Below are 20,129 nucleotides of genomic sequence, written 5' to 3'. Positions count from 1 at the left end.
CTTCCGACAGTCCATCATCAACCAGCGCTTCCAGGATGCCACCTACGGAAATGCTCTGCTCGTTGGTAAGTACCAAATGAACACACCACACATCCCAACTCCACAATCATGCAACTCACAACTCTGGTAATGCACATGTTACAAACTCACATACAACATGCCTAACACCATGCCCACCCACCAGACACAACAGCACAACTTACTGTGGTAACCTGGGCTAGCCATGTACATGAGCCATCAAATGCATGGCACCTCAGCCACACAATAGCAGAATGTGGGGAGAGGTGAGAACCAGGCATTTATTTATTTATTTATTCAAAGTTTTATATAGCGCGAACATGATCCTTACAGATATCAGAGCGCTTCACAGATACAAGGGTAGGGGCAGCAGGACTGAACAGATAATGGGAGCAGTATAATAGTCACTAACATAATAGGATAACAGTAACATACAGAAAACATATCAATATACAATCAGGTAACAAGTAATATAAGAACGCACAAGTCATTGATCCCATTACAGTAGGGTTCAGGTCAACCTTAGATGTGTGGATGGCTTATACCAATTTCTTAGGATAGAGAGAACACGGGGTGGGGGCATGGGGAGGGTTATTCAATAAACTAAAGTGTATCATATATTGGTCGGTAGTACGAGAGTAGCGTAGTAGTGTCACATTCAGGTAAGAGTATAATGCCCGGAGACAAGGTGATCAATGATACAAAGCGATGCAGAGTCTCTGATCCAGCGTCTAAAAAGTTAAGGAGATCTTGGCCAGAAGGATGGTTTTCACCTCTTTCTTGAAGAGTGCAGTGGAGGTGATAAGCCTGGTTTCAGGAGGGAGCGCTTTCCAGATCCTGGGTGCCATTCCTGAGAAGGAGCGCTTGTATGTTTTTTCTTTCCGGAATCTACGAGGTTTCAGGAGTACATTATTTGTACTTCTATTGGATCTCGAACCTCCTGATATAGACAACTTTTGAGCGAGGTAGTTGGGTGCCTTGTGGTGCACGGCCGAATGTGTCATGACTGCGATTTTTAGCTGTATTCTGGCTTCAAAAGGCAGCCATTTTAGAGACTTTAAGTCTGGGGATATATGCGAATGTTTTCTTGAGCCAGTGATGAGCCTCGCGGCAGCGTTCAGGGAGGCTCTTAGGGGTGCTGTTGTGGGTAGCGGGAGTCCGCTGAGGGCCACAATTCCGTAGTCTATGCGAGGGATGACTCTGAAAACTGAGTTCCTACTCATCTCAACTCCGGCGAAAATTTCCACCACCCAAACCTGGCTCAATAACCTAACAGCACTCAATGTCAAACCTACCATCGTGGATTCTGCGAAATCCCTAGGCATCACACTTGACGCCAAGCTCAACATGCAACAGCACGTTAGCAAAGCCACAAAAGGAGCCAACTTCCAAATGAACACACAGGAAACTTAAACCCTTCCTCCCTGCCAATGACTTCCAAACTGCTGTACGAGCTTGGTGATTATCGGCCAACCAAGATTGAGTGTTACTAAGTGTGGAATTCAGAAGTTTGATATCTTCCGGGGATTGTAACTTTAGGTAAAGTTGTGTGTCATCGGCGTACATATGGAATTGAACATTGGATGCTTGGAGTAAGGTGGCGAGCGGTTCCATGACGAGGTTGAACAGTGTGGGGGAGAGGGAGGAACCTTGTGGAACACCTAGATCTGCAGGCACAGGTGTAGATAGCACATTGCCGATCTTGAACTTCTGAGACCGGTTATGAAGGAAGGAAGAAAACCATTTGAGAACAGTTCCCGATAGACCCATTCTAGTGCTTAGCAGCTCCAGTAAGTTCTCATGTTTGACCGTGTCAAATGCTGAAGAGAGGTCAAGAAGGATGAGGAGGCAGGACTCATTGCGATCAAGGATTTGGAGGGCATCATTAATTATGTGTGTCATAGCTGTTTCCGTGCTATGTTTCGCTCGGAAGCCTGATTGATGATGGTTGAGGAGGTCAAATTGGTCAATGTGTTTTGTTAGAAATTAAATGTTTTAAGTGTTACCAGTTTATTCCCATCAAGATGGCTTCAGGTGTGCAATACGTTTGTCAATAGTAAGGCTTTTAGTGCTCTGGTTGTTCTTTTAGAACACTCTGGGAAGCTGCAGTAGAACACAAAGGAATCAACTGACAGTCTCTGCCCTTGTTGGATGGACATGTTTGACTGAGAATGGTAGGCATGTGTGAAGGAGGCAAGTGACCTGCAAATGAGAATGTACACAATGCCAAGTGTGGCGTGGATGTGCTGGCCAGACTGCAGTATGCAGACCACAGACGTATCCATGTTGACATACACTGCTGGTGTCTTGAGTGTAGTGGATAGTGGACGCAACCATGTACACCCCAGCCAGTGGGGAAGATTGCTGGAAATGTAGCTTGTTAAGTCCTTCCCTGTAAGGCCGAGCGGAGTGGCCTGGCCCGGCGTACACCAGGCCTGCATAGTTGTGTGAATGAAAAGCACTTATCTCTGGGGTAGTTCTCTTCCGGAATGCCCAACATGTCTGTCAGGGCTGCACCTCTCACCCTGACACAAGGCTGACGCTGTCGCCGTGAGCGGTGTTGCCGGCGATCCTGTGCACCTGCTGCATTCTAGGCCGCTGGTTCCCGATCCCGTCTTGCCCACCCATGTGCACCCAGGCCTCACTGCTCACCTGCCGACATCGGAATGTGTCAGAGGGCCCACCACGTGCCGGTGCAAGCTCCAAGCCCGAGGCCGCGACCTTGGAAGCCACCTCACACCATCACAGCCTCCGCATCGCAGGCCCGCAGTACTCCTTTCTCGTTAAAGTACTCCACCTCTGCCTCTGGTCTACACTACGATCAAGTAGGTCACATATTTTTGGAACGGAGTCTTGGGAGTTCATGGGATGTTTGATATCACTGTACTCCCTTTGATGTAGTGCCACCAACTTTGTGCAGCGCATTCCAACCACACATGTCTGTGGTCCCTTGCTGACGACTGCCTTCGGCCCACACTGCGTATTCCAGTAGGGGCTGAGTCTTGATTTCTCAATGGCAGAGTTCATATCATTGCACACAAGGAGAGGTGTAAAAGGAAGATGCAATCTAGTCCCTAAGGAAAAAAGGATCATCGTTACGGAGGTGATCGAACACTACCAACAACTGCTCTGGTGTCACTAACTCTGTGCATAGAAAGCTAAAAATACATGGCTGTGTCCCTCTGCTGTCTGATGCCTACGGCCTACACTGCGGTCGAGTAGGTCACACATTTGGAAATGAGTCTTGATTTATTTATGGCAGAGTTTATATCATTGCACAGGCATCATCGCAGACTGTATACCCTTTCAGCTCTGGTGCCACTAAGTCTGTTCCTCGACATTCATAGACATTCACTGGTTGAACTTTGGTGGCATCTGAGAATATGGCCGGGGGTTGTCCTCATCATCATGTAGCTGATACTGACTTGGTAGTAAAAATGAGCCTGTAGCATTCATCTCCTCCATGTTGCCTGTTTCTGCTTGGTTCTGCCCTCTTCATCATGCCCTGGAAGAACACGTTCCACTGTCCCCCGCAACCCTCCGCGACATTCTCCTTGGACATCGGCGAGGACCCGCTCAGCTCGCATGGCCCAACCTCAATGCACCGCAAGTCACTGTCCCGTGGCGGTGTGCCTGTGCCGGCCGCAGTGCATCCAGGGCCACTAACTCTGTGCAGCTCAAGTAATGGGCCCTTGCTGTTTGATCTTTGAACTTCTTATTGTCTGATCGCTGTTGTAGTTGTTGCGAGCACCAACCAGCCCCTGAGGGGTGGCTAACACTCACCCCACACCCATCCAGCACAGGCGTCACTGAACATGCGACCCTGGCAATAAAAAGGGCTGGGTGCACGTGTCCATAGCTAGTCCCACAAACTATCTAAGTGTGTCCGTGTGGTCAGTATGTATGCATGAGGGTCCTGGGCCCTACCACATTACATTTTGCTGTGTCCAGCGGATGCAACCATGTCACCTCAGGCAGTGGGTTAGACATGGGCCATGTAGCTGTTTCGTAACCCCCTGTGAGCGTAAGCGGCGTGGACTTGCATACGACAGTTCAGTGTTGGGGTGTGGTTAATCAACCCAGGGATCTGGGCGTGGTTAAGTGTTGGTCTTGTCAAGGAGGTAACTAATGCGTGTGTCTCTGTTGTAGTGTCGGCGCCACCCGTCCCGCAATGGACAATGTTGCAATGTAGCATGCCCCCGGAGAGCAGGCTCGGTCGAAGGGGTGAATGAGGGAGTGCAAGCCCACTCGGGGTCCAGTATCTTACATGCCAACTGTTGTGTGTGTTGCTATTACTGCAGCATAAGCCAAAGGTCTAACCTCAACCGCAAGGTGAGTGCAGCCAGCCATGAACTTCACATCTGTGTCCGACCTATCTTTACCATAGGCCTACACACATGTGGCCGTCCACCTTCAATGCACATCATTGTGTCGTTGTCAGGCTTGTGGACATGTGCAGACAGGCATGCCAATGGTGTGCCGTAGGGGTGCAAGTGATGCAACTGTGCTACGCACACTAGTAATTAGGCCCGGGGGGATGGAGGAGGAGCAATGAGGCTATGTAATACACATTGATGCCGCTCATTTGCTACAAGCAGTGCATGTCAAACAGGAATCACTAAGTTACACATATCACACACCAATGAACCAGTGAGCCTGCCAACACGTCATGCATGACCAACTATTTACTCATGTCTCTCTGCACTGTCACAGGTGATCAAGGATATGCACTCTGCGCTTGGATGATGACGCCCATCCGAGCCCCAAACACACAGACCCAGAGGCAGTACAATGCGGCCCACAAACGCACAAGGGGCATCGTGGAATGCACATTTGGCGTGTTGAAGTCACGTTTCAGGTGCCTGGACATCACAGGTGGAAGGCTCCTGTACAGCCCAGACATCATGTGCAAGATGATCGTTGCATGTTGTGTGTTGCACAACATATGTGTACGCACCAATGCCCCATGGATACAAGTGCCAGTTGCACCGGAAGATGAGGTAGGTGGACCACACTCCAATGCAGCCGCAGCAGGAATAGCCCATAGGAACACCATCATTGACAATTACTTCACATGAGCACTTCACATTGTGACAGTCCTTAGCAGTCATGGGACAGTACAAAATGACCACAGGCACAGCATGTGCAAATAAATGCTTTCCAAGACACATTCTCTATGTGCATGTCACTCATCTGTACAAATACATCACGCAGACGAGTGTAAATGCAACATGTAGTACTAGCAATTTCATGATTTGAAAATAGATGGTGGGTGTGCTACCTCTGTACAGAGAGGCTGTTTAGGGTGTCACATATTTGAAATCCCTGTTCTGTGTATCACAGATAATACGGAATCCCACTCTTCGACGTTTCACATGTGTCACATATCATTACATATAGGCTGTCATTTGTGACCTACAAGTCACAACAGGGCTTCTTTTGGGGTCAAATTTGGACCACCATGATGTAGGGATGCACCCTGTGACTCAAGTCCCACAACATGAGCAACATGTACGTAAGGGGAAGTCACTGCCCCTACATTTGTCCATGCTTTCATACTTGTTTGATCATAGACACGTCATATCAGTGTGCAGGAGGTGTTGATTGCCCCTCTGCAATGTGAATGGGAGATGCGGTTTCACAGAGTGTTCCATGTGTGTTTAAGCATTGGCGCAGTTTACATACAGACTACATGTCAATGTACATTGTGACTGTTTGTGTGGAAATGCATATTTGATGTGGGCCAATGGACATTTGTGCCTCATCACGGATGTGAGGTTGTACTCGTTCATTGTCATCTCACTGTTTTTTTCTCTGCTTTTATGGTGCATTTTCCCGCAGGACGCGTGGGATTTGCATGCCTGTCACTGGTTATCACTGATTTTTATCTCGTGGTTTGGGACATCGCTGCTTTTTTTGCGTTCGTGTTTTGCATTTTTGCGGCATTGCGTTGATTTTTACGTGGTCATTTGGCACGTTATCGTGAGGCAATCGCATGGTACCGCCGTGTTGAGAATACAAGGTTAACACAGCATTATTTTCCCGCGATAGACTGAGATGTGAAGAGTTGCGTTAAGCTAATTTTGCGATAATTATCACACGTTCTTGAGAATATCCCCCTGAATGTCTAATTTTAGAAAATTGCTTTGACAGGTTACAGAATGTATTCTAAAGGGGCGCTCCTTCGAGCTACAGGAGGAGGATTTCAGTAAGAATCGGTATAAACAAAACAGAAATGATGGGACCGATTCACAGAACTAACTTAAGACAAAATCCTAAACTTACTACTTTTGGTATTCACAGAAGTTAGGATTTTGTCTTAAGTTTGTCTTAAGATAAACTTAAGACAGACTTAAGACAGACTTAAGACAAAATCCTGTCTTAAGTCTGTCTGAAGTTTGTCTTAAGTCTGTCTTAAGTTAGTCTTAAGACAAACTTAAGACAAAATCCTAACTTCTGTGAATACCAAAAGTAGTAAGTTTAGGATTTTGTCTTAAATTAGTTCTGTGAATTGGGCCCACAGTGCCTGCATCACACTTGTTCAAACTCGGCTTGTGCCATTTTAAAACACACATAGTGAGAACCTCTTTGTGAATTGCACAGATATCTACAGATAAGTGAAACGAGCGCCGTGTCAATATCTGTTATTGATCGAACTATGCGATTTGCAAGGTAAGTTTATTTTCTGGAGAATAACGCATAGTCAACTAACCCAATCTATCCGTGTGTATCTAATTCGGAACCCAGCCTCCATTTGCCAACGCATCTGGAAATTCCAGAATCAGAACACACGTAAATTAACTTGATACAAAGATGCATGAGGTTATGACTTCAAAGCTGAAAACAACTTAACAAGTAATATAAAATACAACACCCCTATGCCTGATGTTAGAAACTGCTGCTGTGACATCTTGTAGAAAAGTCAAGCACTGTCACCCTGTAAATTGAGTCAGGACCTAAATCAGTTTTGCTCTGAGAGCAAAGTCAGATCATTGATACCTGGTGTTCTGAATAATGTCATTCAGTGACATAGAGTCATATCCAGTTAACACCTTCTGCTCTGTGCCAGGCAATGGTACACGACTCACTAAAACTGTAAACAATGGCCTTAGTGACACGCTGGGACCAGGTCAGACAGTTCACCCGTGACAATGAAAAAAAAAGCCATATCAAAGCTTGGGATGGTTACAAGTGTTTGACTCTGATCTCAGTGCTTCACTGCTGTCAATGCCTTAATCTGGCATGCCACAAAGGTCTGCTTTTGATCACCCAGGCACTAGTCAGAGTCAGACACGTACAGCAGTACAACATTGTAACCAGAGTCAGAAATAGAAGCTGTGCTACTTTATAGCCATATGTAAGGCACCGGAAGCCGGAGCACTGTGTATCCAGAAGTAAGGCACTGAAAGTTGCGACCAAAATCACAATTTTTGGCAGTGCCCCTTGTAAACAGAGTCAGGGGATGAAGAAGTGACCTTGATGACCTTACAGATGAGAGTCCCATATCAAAGATATACTGTAACCAGAAGTCAGACACGTCCTCCAGGGGTACCCTGTAAAGAGGCTTGCGACCAGAGGCAAACACAAGCTAGAAGATGCCTATGACTAGTAAGAGTCAAGCACTGACTTCGAAAGTGCTGGAACAATTTTCAGACTGGGGTGCAGCCATCAATGTTAAGTCACTAAAGTCTTGTGGATAGTGAAAAATCCAACTGTTACACAAATAACAGGTAAAGAAAATCAGCAAGGCCCATTCTACTGGAGCTGTACGGCAACAGTATGTGGCCAGCAGCCGCGGCCGGTAGTGGGAGTACCGGCCGGGCGGTGATGTGGGGAGGGGGAGGGGCAGAGTGGGGGTAGAAATCTATTGACTACGGAGTTTAACAGGTAAGTAAACATATAAATAAATAAAACAAATTTCGTTGCATGCACTGTATCACCAAATGCGATGCAGTGCGCGCAACGAAATTCGTGACTCTTTGTGCTTTGAGGCCTGACTCCAATCCACGTCTGGTGTCGGTTGACAGCTGCACTTGTGCATCATTTCCAGACAGCCATCACATACTGATAGTCTTCCTGAGCTGAGAGAGAGAGGGGCGCTCATTCTTTATATTTGTATAGGCTGTGTCCTGCTCTCTCACAGAGGGTTGATTTACCCCCTACTGATGTCTGAAGCCAGAGCTGGGGCTGAAAGGGGAAGTTGTGCACTTCTAAGGTTTATATTGAAGAGCCTCTAGATCAAAGCAATTTGGGCCCTTTTGGAACTGGGACTGAACCTCTTTCAGAAGGACTACTGCCTTCACGAAAGACTCATCTGGACTGCTCTTCTGCTGTTGCCCTTCTGCCTGCTATCTGCTGGGTGGCATAAAGGTCTCACTGGATTGCTTTTCTCCTGGTTGCCCTGCTGCCAGCTGCTCCCTGTCTTTATCTTCACTAGGAACTGCTTGACTGTCAGGCGGAACCGCCATACAGCCAGTCTTTTTTGTGTGCTGGCCTGCCATTTGCTCGCTGCTCTAGTGCCCACAAGTTTTCTCCTAGGACTGGCTGCTCCAGAATTGGTCCTGGGACGAAGCAGCCGGCCATCGCAGGCACTTCCCACCTAGTGTCTGATGAGCTCTTCATTTGGCCTACTTCTCCCCCAATCATTTCAACCAGCGCTTGTAGAGCGCTGTAAAATCCTCTGAGATGTACAGGATATGTGTGTGCTGAGCCTTTGGGTGTTGGGTACTGTTTCCCAGTGAGGCTTTGTAGGGAAATGAGCATGACCTCTGAGCCGGCGGGCTCTCTGAAGGGACTTGCACTGCACAGCCAGTGCAGGCGTGAGCCATGAGTCTCCTCTTGCCTGTGGGTATGCGCCGCCGGAACCACACCGCTGTTGCTCCCTTTTCTGAGAAGCCCTGGGACAGGACTATGTTGCCCGGCAACCCTGAGCAAGCAACCTCACTGACTTTGTGTTGCACAAAAGTGTGTTCGGAGCCCCAAGCCATTTCTCTGCCTTGGGCTCACTCCATTGGCGTAACGAAAAGTGAGGGGGCCTCCCTGCACGGTACTAAGAGGGGCCCCCTCCGGGCTCAATCAGGAGCTCTCCGGCCACAGTGCAGTGCCGAGGGGGCCCCATGGAGCTAGAGGCCCCCCCGCACCGCGGGGGCTGCGTGGGCCTGTGTTACGCCCCAGCCTCACTCCACTATCCCTCGGGAGGAAGGAATCAGCGTCATCGGTGGCCCTTCTGAGGAGGGACTGCATCGAGAAAAGTAATGCTCTGCAGCTCCCCTGCTTGTTCGCAGGCAGCCACCTTTTGTTTACTCAGCGGGGTTTTCCTGTGATAACCTATGGGGTGTGAACCATCCTCCCCAGCTTACCCTGTGCAGTGACTGGGGGCATTGTGGGCTTGGGGGTAGAACTTCCATAGCAGACCCTGAGGGAGGCAGTGAATCGCCTCAGTGGAAGGCCACGGGATGTACTGTAATGCAACTAGTAGGCACTCAGGCGCTCCTGTGCCCTTCCTGGTATCTCAGATTACCATATATCACCCAATAGTTGGATAGTTGTGCTTGTGGGGAGAAATCAGGACCCATGCATTTATGGTAACCTGTTCCCATTCATTTGTTCTTACTCCAGAATCTGCTGCATTACATGCCCTGATACTAGGACATATATCGTTTTGATTCTTGTTTATCCCGGATAACGAGTAACATTTCAGGAGCTGCATGGCATGTACAGTACTTATGATACATGGTGATTCATATATTTTCTGCTATAACCAAACTGTTGTGTTTCGTGCCCTGGTGTGCTGTACTGACTCAGGATTTGTCTAGTGTGCACAGTATTTATGAATAAGGTCGCTTTGATCTATGGTTATGTGCAATATACTATATATTTTTATATAATCCTGTGTGGAGTCTCTTTTGTGGTGTGTTCATTGTGTTAGTAGTGTGAGTGTATTGCGCAAATGCTTTACACATTGCCTCTGAGGATAAGCCTGCCTGCTCTGCCCCAAGCTACCAGAGGGTGAGCTCAGGTTATCTTTGGTGTGTAACTTACTTGCCCTCGCTAGAGTGGTGGGTTCCGCCTGGCGTAGGGGTATACTCTTTCCAACCTGAGACCCAATTTCTAACAGGGATAGAGTCCCATAATTGGAAAAAATATATTCCCCTTCTCGAACATACCTAAAACAACAAGGTAGAGTTGGACAGTGTTCTGGACGTGTGCCAAGGTCCTGTACGAATTAGTACTTTTTTACTCAAACCCATCTGAAGGATCGTCGGTGAGCAGTGCAGATAGTTTTGGTTTGAACCCAGGGTGATGGAACAATAGGGTGAACACTGTGGTGCTTGGGGGTAGGAAAAGTACAGTGTTTTATAAAATGAAAATAAGGATTATTTAATAAACCGATGGGAGATCTTTTTTCTTGCAAGAAAATAAGAGATGATCAAATATAATTCAGTATTGAATCGTTGAGCTGTTTTAATTTTCTTTATTATTGTTAGATTTCATGTATTTTTATCTGTAGAACATGCCCTACCAATACAATTACATTGGATGCATTTATACAGGCTACATACATAAGATATCTGATGGAGATGCTTCCTTGGAAATGTGGGTGACACTACGTCTATGTTATATGGCTGTATAGTCCTAGAAATAATTGCATGCACAAGGCATTGAAAAATAATAAAAATATATTTAAGACTAGAAACTCGAATTAGGAAGCAGATGAAATACATTTATAAGTATAAAGTGTTTGGGATTTGAAATGATGGGTCATTGTATTGTGCCAAAATGTATTTTCCCTTTAAAATCACAAAGCATTATCACAATGTTACATAAAAACGTTTAAAAAAACATACACTACAATAATTAAAAAGGGCAATGCTAATCAGTTGCTCTGAATTTATAAAAAGAGGAGAAAAATCACAACAAAGGAGAGACATGTACAAGACACCAACAATTTGTCATTGAAAGTTACACATCAGAGATTCAAATGATTGTCACCAACTAAACCTAGGCCCGTTATTTCCTGGACTCCAGGGAAGGTATTTATCTCGCGATTGTCGCCGCGTTTCGATGGCTTAAATTTGATACTCTGCCATCTTTATCTGTAATTAGAAGTGCATGAGCCAAGGGATAATACATTTTGTTACTAGTTTAGTACCCTAATCCCCTGGTGTTCATAGGGGGTCTCTCTCATATATCTGAACATTGTATTGTGCGGCAGAGGGCCGCATGGTGGACTTCGGATGCACCTTTTGACATTCCACAGTTGTAATGTCCTTATACTTTGTGAGAGCTTCCAAGATTACACACCCCAAGAGCATATTTACAGAAATGAGTCACGGCAAGCAATGCGTGTCTCTGCAGTGTCCTCCCTCCTTTAAACGTTTACTGACAGGGATGTTTGGGAGCACACTTTAAGACTCCTCCCCTGCCACACACACTCCCGCCTCTTTCTATTCCACATGCAGAATATTCGTTAGCCAATGCCAGGGCTCATTTGAATTCTGCCTGTGGCATTAAAAGGCGCGGCCGGTGTTTAGACTCTCACTGAAACACTTGGAGTAACTCGGTGAATTTCATCAGAGACGCTTCCCTGGAGCGGAACAGACAGACACAATGACGGGTGAGTAAAGGACATTCAGGAAGCATTTATCACCCAAGGGCCTCTGCGCCAATGGGGCCTTCGATTCACAACCATAACCAGGACCCCGGTCCCTCCAATGCTAAGATTTAACCTGATCCTCTCCTACCTGTGTGTCATGGGGCTGTTTTTGACCTGTGTAAAAAGCACATTTAAAGCCGATTACTGCTAAAATAATAACCGGTTCTTAGCAGAGTGGTGTGCTGTCAAAATGTATTGCTGTGCTGCCAGTCACAGACTCAGGTGCTCTCCAAAGGGAGTCTTTATATTGCACGAAAAATGGTGAGAAATGTGTTTTCACTACTGGAAAAAGGACAATGATAGAAGCTGTTGGCACCCATGTAGACTATGGCAGGAGTAATTTCAGTAGATGAGTTCTAAAGTTTTTACAGTGGACTGGAATACAGAGATGTTTAAGGCAGTTATTGTCTCGTACTCTACATTGGAGGTAAGACATTCTAAAATGTCAATGCCAGTAGACTGCTACACACATTTAGGCTTATTGTATCGAGGAAACGAAAAGGAAAGTGTAAGTGGCATTTATTTGGCCAGCTAGGCAGGGGCGTAGGAGACACAACATTTCTGGGGGGACATGGACAGCCTTGCGCGTGTGTATGCCCGTTTGTGTGTGTGTGTCCGTGTGTGTGGGTGGGTGTATGCATGTGTGTGTATGTTTTGAGGATGCTCGCTGCAAGAGTGGTGAAACACTTGGGGAAATACTGTATTTTCCCAAATCTCCATACTTTACTTCATTAAATCATTCTGATGCCTTCAGGCCTGGGTCTTCAAGGCGGCAGGTAGGGTAGGGCTGAGATGGGGGAAGTATCCGACAGCAGTCAACAAAGGACCTCTCTCCCTTTGTTCTCAAAGTGCAGACTGCAGGCAGCTGTGGCTGAGATTATAAACAATTCCTGGAACGTTGCAATGCAACAAAAGTGTAGGGTTCGGCAGGGGCGTAAAACAGGCCCCCGCAGCCACCGCAGTGAGGGGGGGCCCCAAGTTCCTGGGGCCCCCTTCAGCACAGTACTCTGGCTGCTGAGCTCCTGATTGAGCCCGGAGGTGGCCCCTCCACGTGCCTTGCAGGGAGGCCCCCTCGAGTTTCATTACGCCAGTGGGGGGCGGGTGGCCTGTGTCTCATATTGGTCACAAGTAACTGGAGACTGGTCACAGGTCATGTGCATTCAGGGCTGGTCTTTAGAGCTGGGCCCAGGCCCTGGGCACCAATTTTATGAAGGGCACATGGAGCTGTCTACATTATGGTTATGCCAACAGCAGCACCCTTCTCACATTGCTCCAGACTTGTGTTTGTCCCTGCCTGTTCGTTTCTGTCTGATGTGCCAATTAAAAGTGATTTTAGTACTTCATTATCATAGGGCAGGTGATGTTTTTAACACCCCTTTGGCCCCTTTCCTTACCCTCCCTTCCCCCTCTGACCCCTGCTGGCACACATCATCAAACCCATAACCCAATGTTTGTGTTAAGGGGGAGTCCCTGCTCACCCAGGTACTGACCAGGGAACACAAAAGAAACCCTCTGCTGCCTCATTCAATTCACTACCATCAGCAAGGGCGCCAGATGTCTCTCGCCCAGGGTGTTATCTTAGCAAAGGCTCGCTCTGCCTGCAGGGCCATTAAAGGTACCACTTTTGCACGCTAGGGAGACAAGAAATAATTTTGTCTTCTCGTCCCCCCCTCACCCTTGTCCCCTGCATCCCCCCCACTCCAAAATCTGGGGGTAATATGTCCACCGCGTCCCCCACACTTCCTACGCCCATGAAGCTTAGGTCTGAGGCAGGAGTGATTGAGGGATTTGCTAAACAACACACAATTTCATGTAGCGTGGCGGCGAGCTTTATAGCTTAGATCTCCTAGGGCTAGATGTAGGTAAATAGCATTTACCGATTTGAAAATACCGAATTTTACCGATTCAGTATTTTCAAATCGGTAAATGCTATGTAGCAAATCATTTGGTAAAAATTACAGAATCGTTAAGATTCGGTATTTACTGAATCGATATTTACCGATTCGGTAATTGCCATTTATTCCTAAGGGCCTGGAAAAAGGTGGAAAACATTGAAGGGTGGCAGGGTGTCACTTTGACACCCTGTTGCACCCCTCAATTGCGTATGGGTGCACATGTTGCAGACATACATGCCCTAAGGGCATGTATGTCTGAAACATGGCACTGAAGCAATTTGCATAAAATAGCTTTTTGGGGTGTTTTCATTATTTACCATAAATACCAAATTTTACCGATACAGTATTTTTAAATTGGTCAATGCTATGTAGCAAATCATTTGGTAAAAATTACAGAATCGTTACGATTCGGTATTTACTGAATCGGTATTTACTGGCACTGAAGCAATTTGCATAAAATAGCTTTTTGGGGTGTTTTCATTATTTACCATAAATTCGGTATTTTACCGAATCGGTATTTAAGAAATCGGTAATTTACCAACTCCTTAAATTACCAATTCGGCAAATTGCCGAATCGTTAATTTCGGCCCCTACCTCAGAAAAGCCTATTACCGGTCGGTAACGGCCGAAATTCGTTCATTTTGGCCGTTACCGGCCGGTAATAGCCTTCCTACATCTGGCCCCTAGTTCCATAATCCACAATTTATTCACCTCCTTCATTGACGTGTGGTTCAGCTGCCAGGCACAGACATGCTCAGAAGTAAACAAAAAAGTGATGGATGGAATACTTGAATTGATCTCAGCCACTGTTATTACTCGGGCCGGGTCCCAGTCCATCGATTTTTGCCCACCATGCCACCTGAGATTAGACCCCGCCATATGCAAATCAGTCTTTGCTTAAACAGGATACAGGCCTTCGGTTGCTTCTGTCCTGTTTCAGGGAGGACCTGGTTTGTTATTTCGTGCTGGAGTGTTCCTAAAGGAGCAGGGTCAAGAATGAGTTGCATATGGGTGAATGCAAACTAAGGTGGCACACTATAAAAAATAACAATGAACTGGGATGCATTTTAGGGGAAATTAGTCAACTGTTTTTTTTTTGGTTTACCATGTTCAAGTACAGTTATTGGGTATCCATTTCCAGGTAAAAGAAACTGGTTAGCTTTATGGAGTTTCAAGGTTACATGGTGTGTTTACTATAAGCTTTACAGCATCTGCAAACTTATGTTAGGGTATCCTGATACCATTAAGCAAAACAGCGAAAACTTTCAAAAGTATATTGTATAGTAGACATAAGCAGTATTTTTAAAGTTCTTCTTGTCCCTGGGGTTCTTGGGCACAACGTAACAGATGCCTATGAATACACAACTCAGAAGAACTCAGTTTACTGACTTTCAAAGGATGAATGGTTGAATAGGTTTTCTGTGATTCAAGCATTAAACCATGGGTGAAATGCAGATCTCTGAGTAGATGCTCTGGTCCCCTAAGCCATCCTACTCAGCTAGAGAAGAGAGAGCAGACAGAGTATTTAGGGTTAAAGAGGGGGTTTTGGGGGACAAACTTGGGTGGATTTTTCTGGGATTTGGACTAAACTGATTGTAAGCTTTATAGCAGGTCAGTTTAAATGAACAGATTCAGGAAAGTGTAAAATTTTCTATGATGGCTTTTAGCGCTGGTTTCTTCCATTTCCCAATTGGCAGGCTACTGACAAGATTAAAGAATTGAGCGGCTTGCAAATCTGGTTTGTTTTGAATCGGGTACAGTTTGTAACCTTGCTGTAGGCCATTTTACTACATAGAAACAGTGGGTGGAGAGGTGGCCTGATTGCAATGCATTGTTGTCGTTGGCATTGGCTGCTAGAATTCACAACTCGTAAGGTTATGAGTGCAGGGATTCCTCCCTTGGGGCGGAGGCTTCTCACTTATGGCGGAATCTCAGCACTGATCACTACAGTGTGGAGATTCCTCCCCAAGTGCACTTATAACTCTACGAGTCGTAAGTCCTTTTGTGAATCGGGCCCTCAGTCATTTGTGTCCAAAGGATATGTGCGGGCCAAATTGTGCCTGACCAAGGCTTGGAATATGTGTATTAGCATTTTTGAAAACAGAGCATTTGGCAGTCACATTTTTTCATGAATGTTCAAGTGTCCTGGACTTATCTGACGGTCAAATGGCTGGGCTTGGTTCTGGAGAATTTCTGATCCAGAGGCTCTGTCCTCCAAAATAACAGCCTTCTACTTTTATGTTTAAATATTTGTATTGATTTTCAAACAAGCATGGAACATACAAAATTGAAGATCATTGTATAGTTACTGCTATACGCCCCTTCAAGAGGGCTGGCATCGATAGATCACCAACCCCAAAAACAATAACCCAGAAATATAAAACCAAAGACCATCCTCCCGGCCCCTCCCTCCTCTTCAAGGTTTAGCTCTGTTTTCATTTATTTAACAATTCCAGCTATTGTAACCTACAACTTCTGATACTTTGCATTGTTCCATGACTGAATCTGTGTGTACAAGCTATTTCCGTCTGCGACTAATAGCAATATAGTGTACATCTGTTAGAAATGGGATTTCTGGTTGGCTAAGGTTTGCACCAAAGCCAGGCAGAAACCACCACTCTAGTCAGGATAAGGGAGTTACACTCCTAAAATAACCCCTGCTCACACCCTTGGTAGTTTGGCACGAGCAGTCAGGCTTATCACATTTGCACAAAACCAACAGTAATACAGTGTAAGCACTACAAAATGGACACCACACCAGTTTAAAAAATAGCCAATATTTTGATATACTTAAAACAAGATCAAATACAATAAAAGTCCAAGTACAGTACTTTAAAAATCTTCAGTTATCAAAGTATTCTTGACAAACAGTTTCTTGATGTCAATAGCTCTGTCTGGGGCTATTACGGCATCGTGAACAAACAAATCCAAACAGTTCTGGCTGACCGCGGCATCGCGGGTCAGCTATGGTGTCGGGAAGACCCACAAGAGTACCTTTAAGAAATGCAGGGTGTCGTTGACCTCTGTTGAGCTTCCGAAAGACAAGGTGTCCGCAGTCGTCGGTTCTGGAAGTCGGTGCAGGAGTCGTTGGGCCCTCGATGTCACACACGTTGCAGGTCGATCTCCTCTCTGATGGAGTCAGGGGCGCTGGCATCGGCAGGAGTCGGCAGGCGTGGGGTGCTGTGGTGCAATGCCCTCAGGTCGCGGGGCAAGCAGCGGCTCGGTGGCGGCATCAGATGGTGTCGTCGGTGAGACCAGGGTCGCGGTGTGAGATGAAGGCGGTGCTCGTCACGGTGCTGGCAGGTCACGGTGCAGCAGCGGCGGTGTCGTTGCTGAAGCGCTGTTGTCGGCTGACGAACTGGAGTTGATGGCACCGGCGTCGGCAGGCCAAGGCTGTGGTGTGGTTGAGGGCTGTGCATCGTGTAACATTACGAGCGGTGCCCTCGAACCACGGTGCAAGCAGCAGCGTTGAGTCTGGCGTGGAGCAGCGTCATTGGGGATACCAAGACGTCATCGTGAAAGGAGGCGGTGTGGAGTGCGGTGCCCACAGGTCGCGGTGCGAGCAGTGGCTCGGGTCGGCATCAGCAGGCTTCGTCGGTGAGATCATGGTCGCGGTGCGGCATTATGATGGTGCCCTCTGTGGTGTCTTCAGGACACGGAGTCAGCAGCAGCGTCATAGAGGGTGTCGGGCTTGAAGTCTTTGCTGTTCCTGAGACTTCTTGAACAGGGGGCACGCTCTACCTCAAGCCCTTGGAGACACTCACAAAAGTAGTTTGCCGAAAGTTCAGTCCTTTCACTGCCCAAGACAGAAGCAGCCACTGCAGGTCAACACAGCAAAGCACGCAGCAAAGTGGTAGTTCCTCCTCACAGCTTCTCCGGCTCTTCTTCTTGATCCCAAAAGAGTTATTTGAAGTCTTTTCTATCGCTGAGACTACCAACAGGAGGCAAGCTCTACTTCAAACCCTTGGAAAAAATTCTAACAGCAGGATGAGGAAAGCGCAGTCCAGTCCGTTCCCTACTCAAGACAGAAGCAACCACTGTTGGCCAACCCCACAATGCGCAGTATAGGGGCAGTACTCCTCCTCCAGCTTTCCAGGTCCTTCTTCCTTGCAGGTTCCTTAGTTCAGAAGTAATCTAAGTCTCTGGGGTCTGGGCCCCAATATTTATACCAGCAAATCCTTTGTCTTCTGAAGGCAGAGGAGCCTGTACCTAGTTCAAACCAGTTATGGGTGAATTCTGCCAGTGTGCACCTTCTTCCTTTGTTAGTGGGGGCCAGAAACATCAGACGCACCACAGAAGGTAGAGCCAGCATTGTGGAAGGCAAGCCCAGCCTTATTCAGACCCAGGTGCCACTCCTCCCACCCATCTATGTGTAGATGTGCCTATTCAGCCCTCTGCTGACTCACCCTGTCTCATGGAGCCTCCCCCAGCCCCTGTCACTCACAAACCAGACAGACAATACACAAGCTAGCAGAGGGAGGCTGGATGGTTAGGTAAGAAAATACCTACTTTCTAAACGTGGTATTTTCAAACAGAATGTTAAAACACCCTTCACTAAAAGATGTATTTTATCATTTTGAGTTCAGGCATACTAAACTCGAATTTCTACCATGTTCCCTGAGTCAGTTAGGATTTTAGGATATTATAATCAAACTGCTCTCTCTGGCCTATGGGGATCAGGTAGCCTTGCAATAGTGAAAAACGAAGTAGGCTGTAATTCACTATCAGGACATGCCACACACACCAGGGCATGTCCTACCTTTCACATCCACTGCACCCTGCCCATGGGGGTTTCTTGGGCCTACCTTAGGGGCGACTCACATGTAGAAAAGTGAAGGTTTAGGGACTTGCAATTGTGTGCACTTGCCAAGTCGACATGGCAGCCCCAGGCTGCGCACAGGCTCTGCAATGACATGCCAGAGATACACTTTACAGGCTGTTTGCGTGGGTGGCACAATCCAGTGCTGCAGCCCACCAACAGCATTGCAGTGCACTTTACTAGGGACTGGCACATAAATCAAATAAGCCAATCATGGAAATCCAAATCCATTATACAGTGTACACAGAGAGCATATGCACTTTAGCACTGATTAGCAGTGGTACAGTTCCCAGAGTCCTAAAACCAACACACACAGGTCAGGAAAAAATAGGAGGAAAAATCTAAAAGTTTAGGGATAACCCTGCAAAAAGGATCATTTCCAAAAACATCGCATGCATAGCTCAAACCATGGTTCGGAAAGAGAGTATAACCAAACTTAACAATCAAACCATGCCAATACCCCTGCCCCTTCCCCCACTGGTACTCTTCTTACTGCATCAATTATGTAGTGAGCTTTCATGAATTTACCTAATCGCTCTGCACTGGGTCTGTCTGTGGGATTTCTATAGAATTTGTGAGCCTCAGGAGACGGAGGTACTTCAGGCACGTAATTTCGTGGAATTCTCTGACAGCAGCTCGATAAGCAGTTTCCACACCTCTGTGAATGTGTCTTCGGGGTTTGTGAGGGATGCATGGATTCATTCCATCCCCATTATGTACCATATTCTATGGAGCCAGCCGTGGAATGTGGGTAAAATATGTGTCCCCCAGTGAGTTAGAATATTCCGAATTGCAGCCCCCAAGGCCAATCCCATCTGCTTCCCTTTTCTTGATTTCAGTGGAACATTAGGGCGTTAAGAAATCCCAGGATGATGTAGGGTGGTAATTGTGGCTTCTGTGTTTCAAATCTTAGGTATATTTTGTCCAATACCTTTGGCCTGCCCTGCTAGAGCTCAATCTTGTAAAAGCCATTGCTTTTTGGACTCTTTTCTGCTCCACTCCACTAAATATCGCAGCTGGGCTGCCCTAAAATAATCTAGGGGATTCTGATCCATAGGCCACCCTCCTCTAGTCTCATGTATCCCAATTCTCTGCGCATGCAGGGGCGCGCTCCTGCCCAAACAAACTGGATTATTTCCAATTGTAATTCAGCGAGCGTTCCTTTAGGTGGTGCGACTGGTAGTGTTTGAAATATCTATAATGCCTTGGGTAGTATTGACAGGCAGTGGTGTTTCCAGCTGTGTAAATCATTCCTAATCTGCTGTGGGAGTTTTGTGTAGTTGAGCTTAACCGTTTGCGTCACAGTCGGAGCCAATTCAAGGCCCAGATATGGGATAGACTCCGTTACCTGAATCTCCAAATCGCCACGTCCCCTCATCTCTGGGTCTGGTACCATCCCGGCCAGGGGAAGAATCTGAGATTTCACCACATTAACTTTGAAACCCGAGACCCGTCCAAAAAATTTCAATCCCTGCAAAAAAGCCGGGAGCGATCTCTTCGGGAAATACAGATAAGCTAGAATATCATCAGCATAGAGGCGTATTACATGTTGCTCTCCTCCAAATGGAATACCCTGGATGTCTGGGTTGTGTCTTACTTTTTGGGCTAGCGGTTCCATGAATAGGGCAAACAGTAGTGGCAACAATGGGCATCCCTGCCTGGTGCCCCTTTGAATAGCAAAAGGATGTGAGGAGACCCTGTTAACCCTAATTGTGGCCGTGGGGTATCTATAACATCTGGC

General features: G+C 46.7%; 1 protein-coding gene across 3 annotated transcripts in view; it reads left to right on the top strand.

The window, feature by feature from the left end:
• The window catches only part of LOC144768424 (protein-glutamine gamma-glutamyltransferase 6-like), a 483,154-nt gene that overhangs the window by 96,803 nt on the left and 366,222 nt on the right, over window positions 1-20,129 (top strand). Inside the window, exon 1 of one of the 3 annotated variants that reach the window (XM_078652068.1) lies at window positions 11,528-11,635. The exons of the other annotated variants lie outside the window; for them this stretch is intronic. Within the exon in view, the coding sequence (XP_078508194.1) occupies window positions 11,629-11,635 (7 nt within the window). The 5' untranslated portion in view covers window positions 11,528-11,628. Of the gene's footprint in view, window positions 1-11,527; window positions 11,636-20,129 lie in introns of those variants that run through there. 3 annotated transcript variants of the gene reach the window in all.

This window comes from Lissotriton helveticus, chromosome 7 (assembly GCF_964261635.1).
Source record: "Lissotriton helveticus chromosome 7, aLisHel1.1, whole genome shotgun sequence".
NCBI lineage: Eukaryota > Metazoa > Chordata > Amphibia > Caudata > Salamandridae > Lissotriton > Lissotriton helveticus.
The sequence above is the reverse complement of the archived record's forward strand: the minus strand, read 5'-3'. Positions and strand labels throughout refer to the sequence as shown.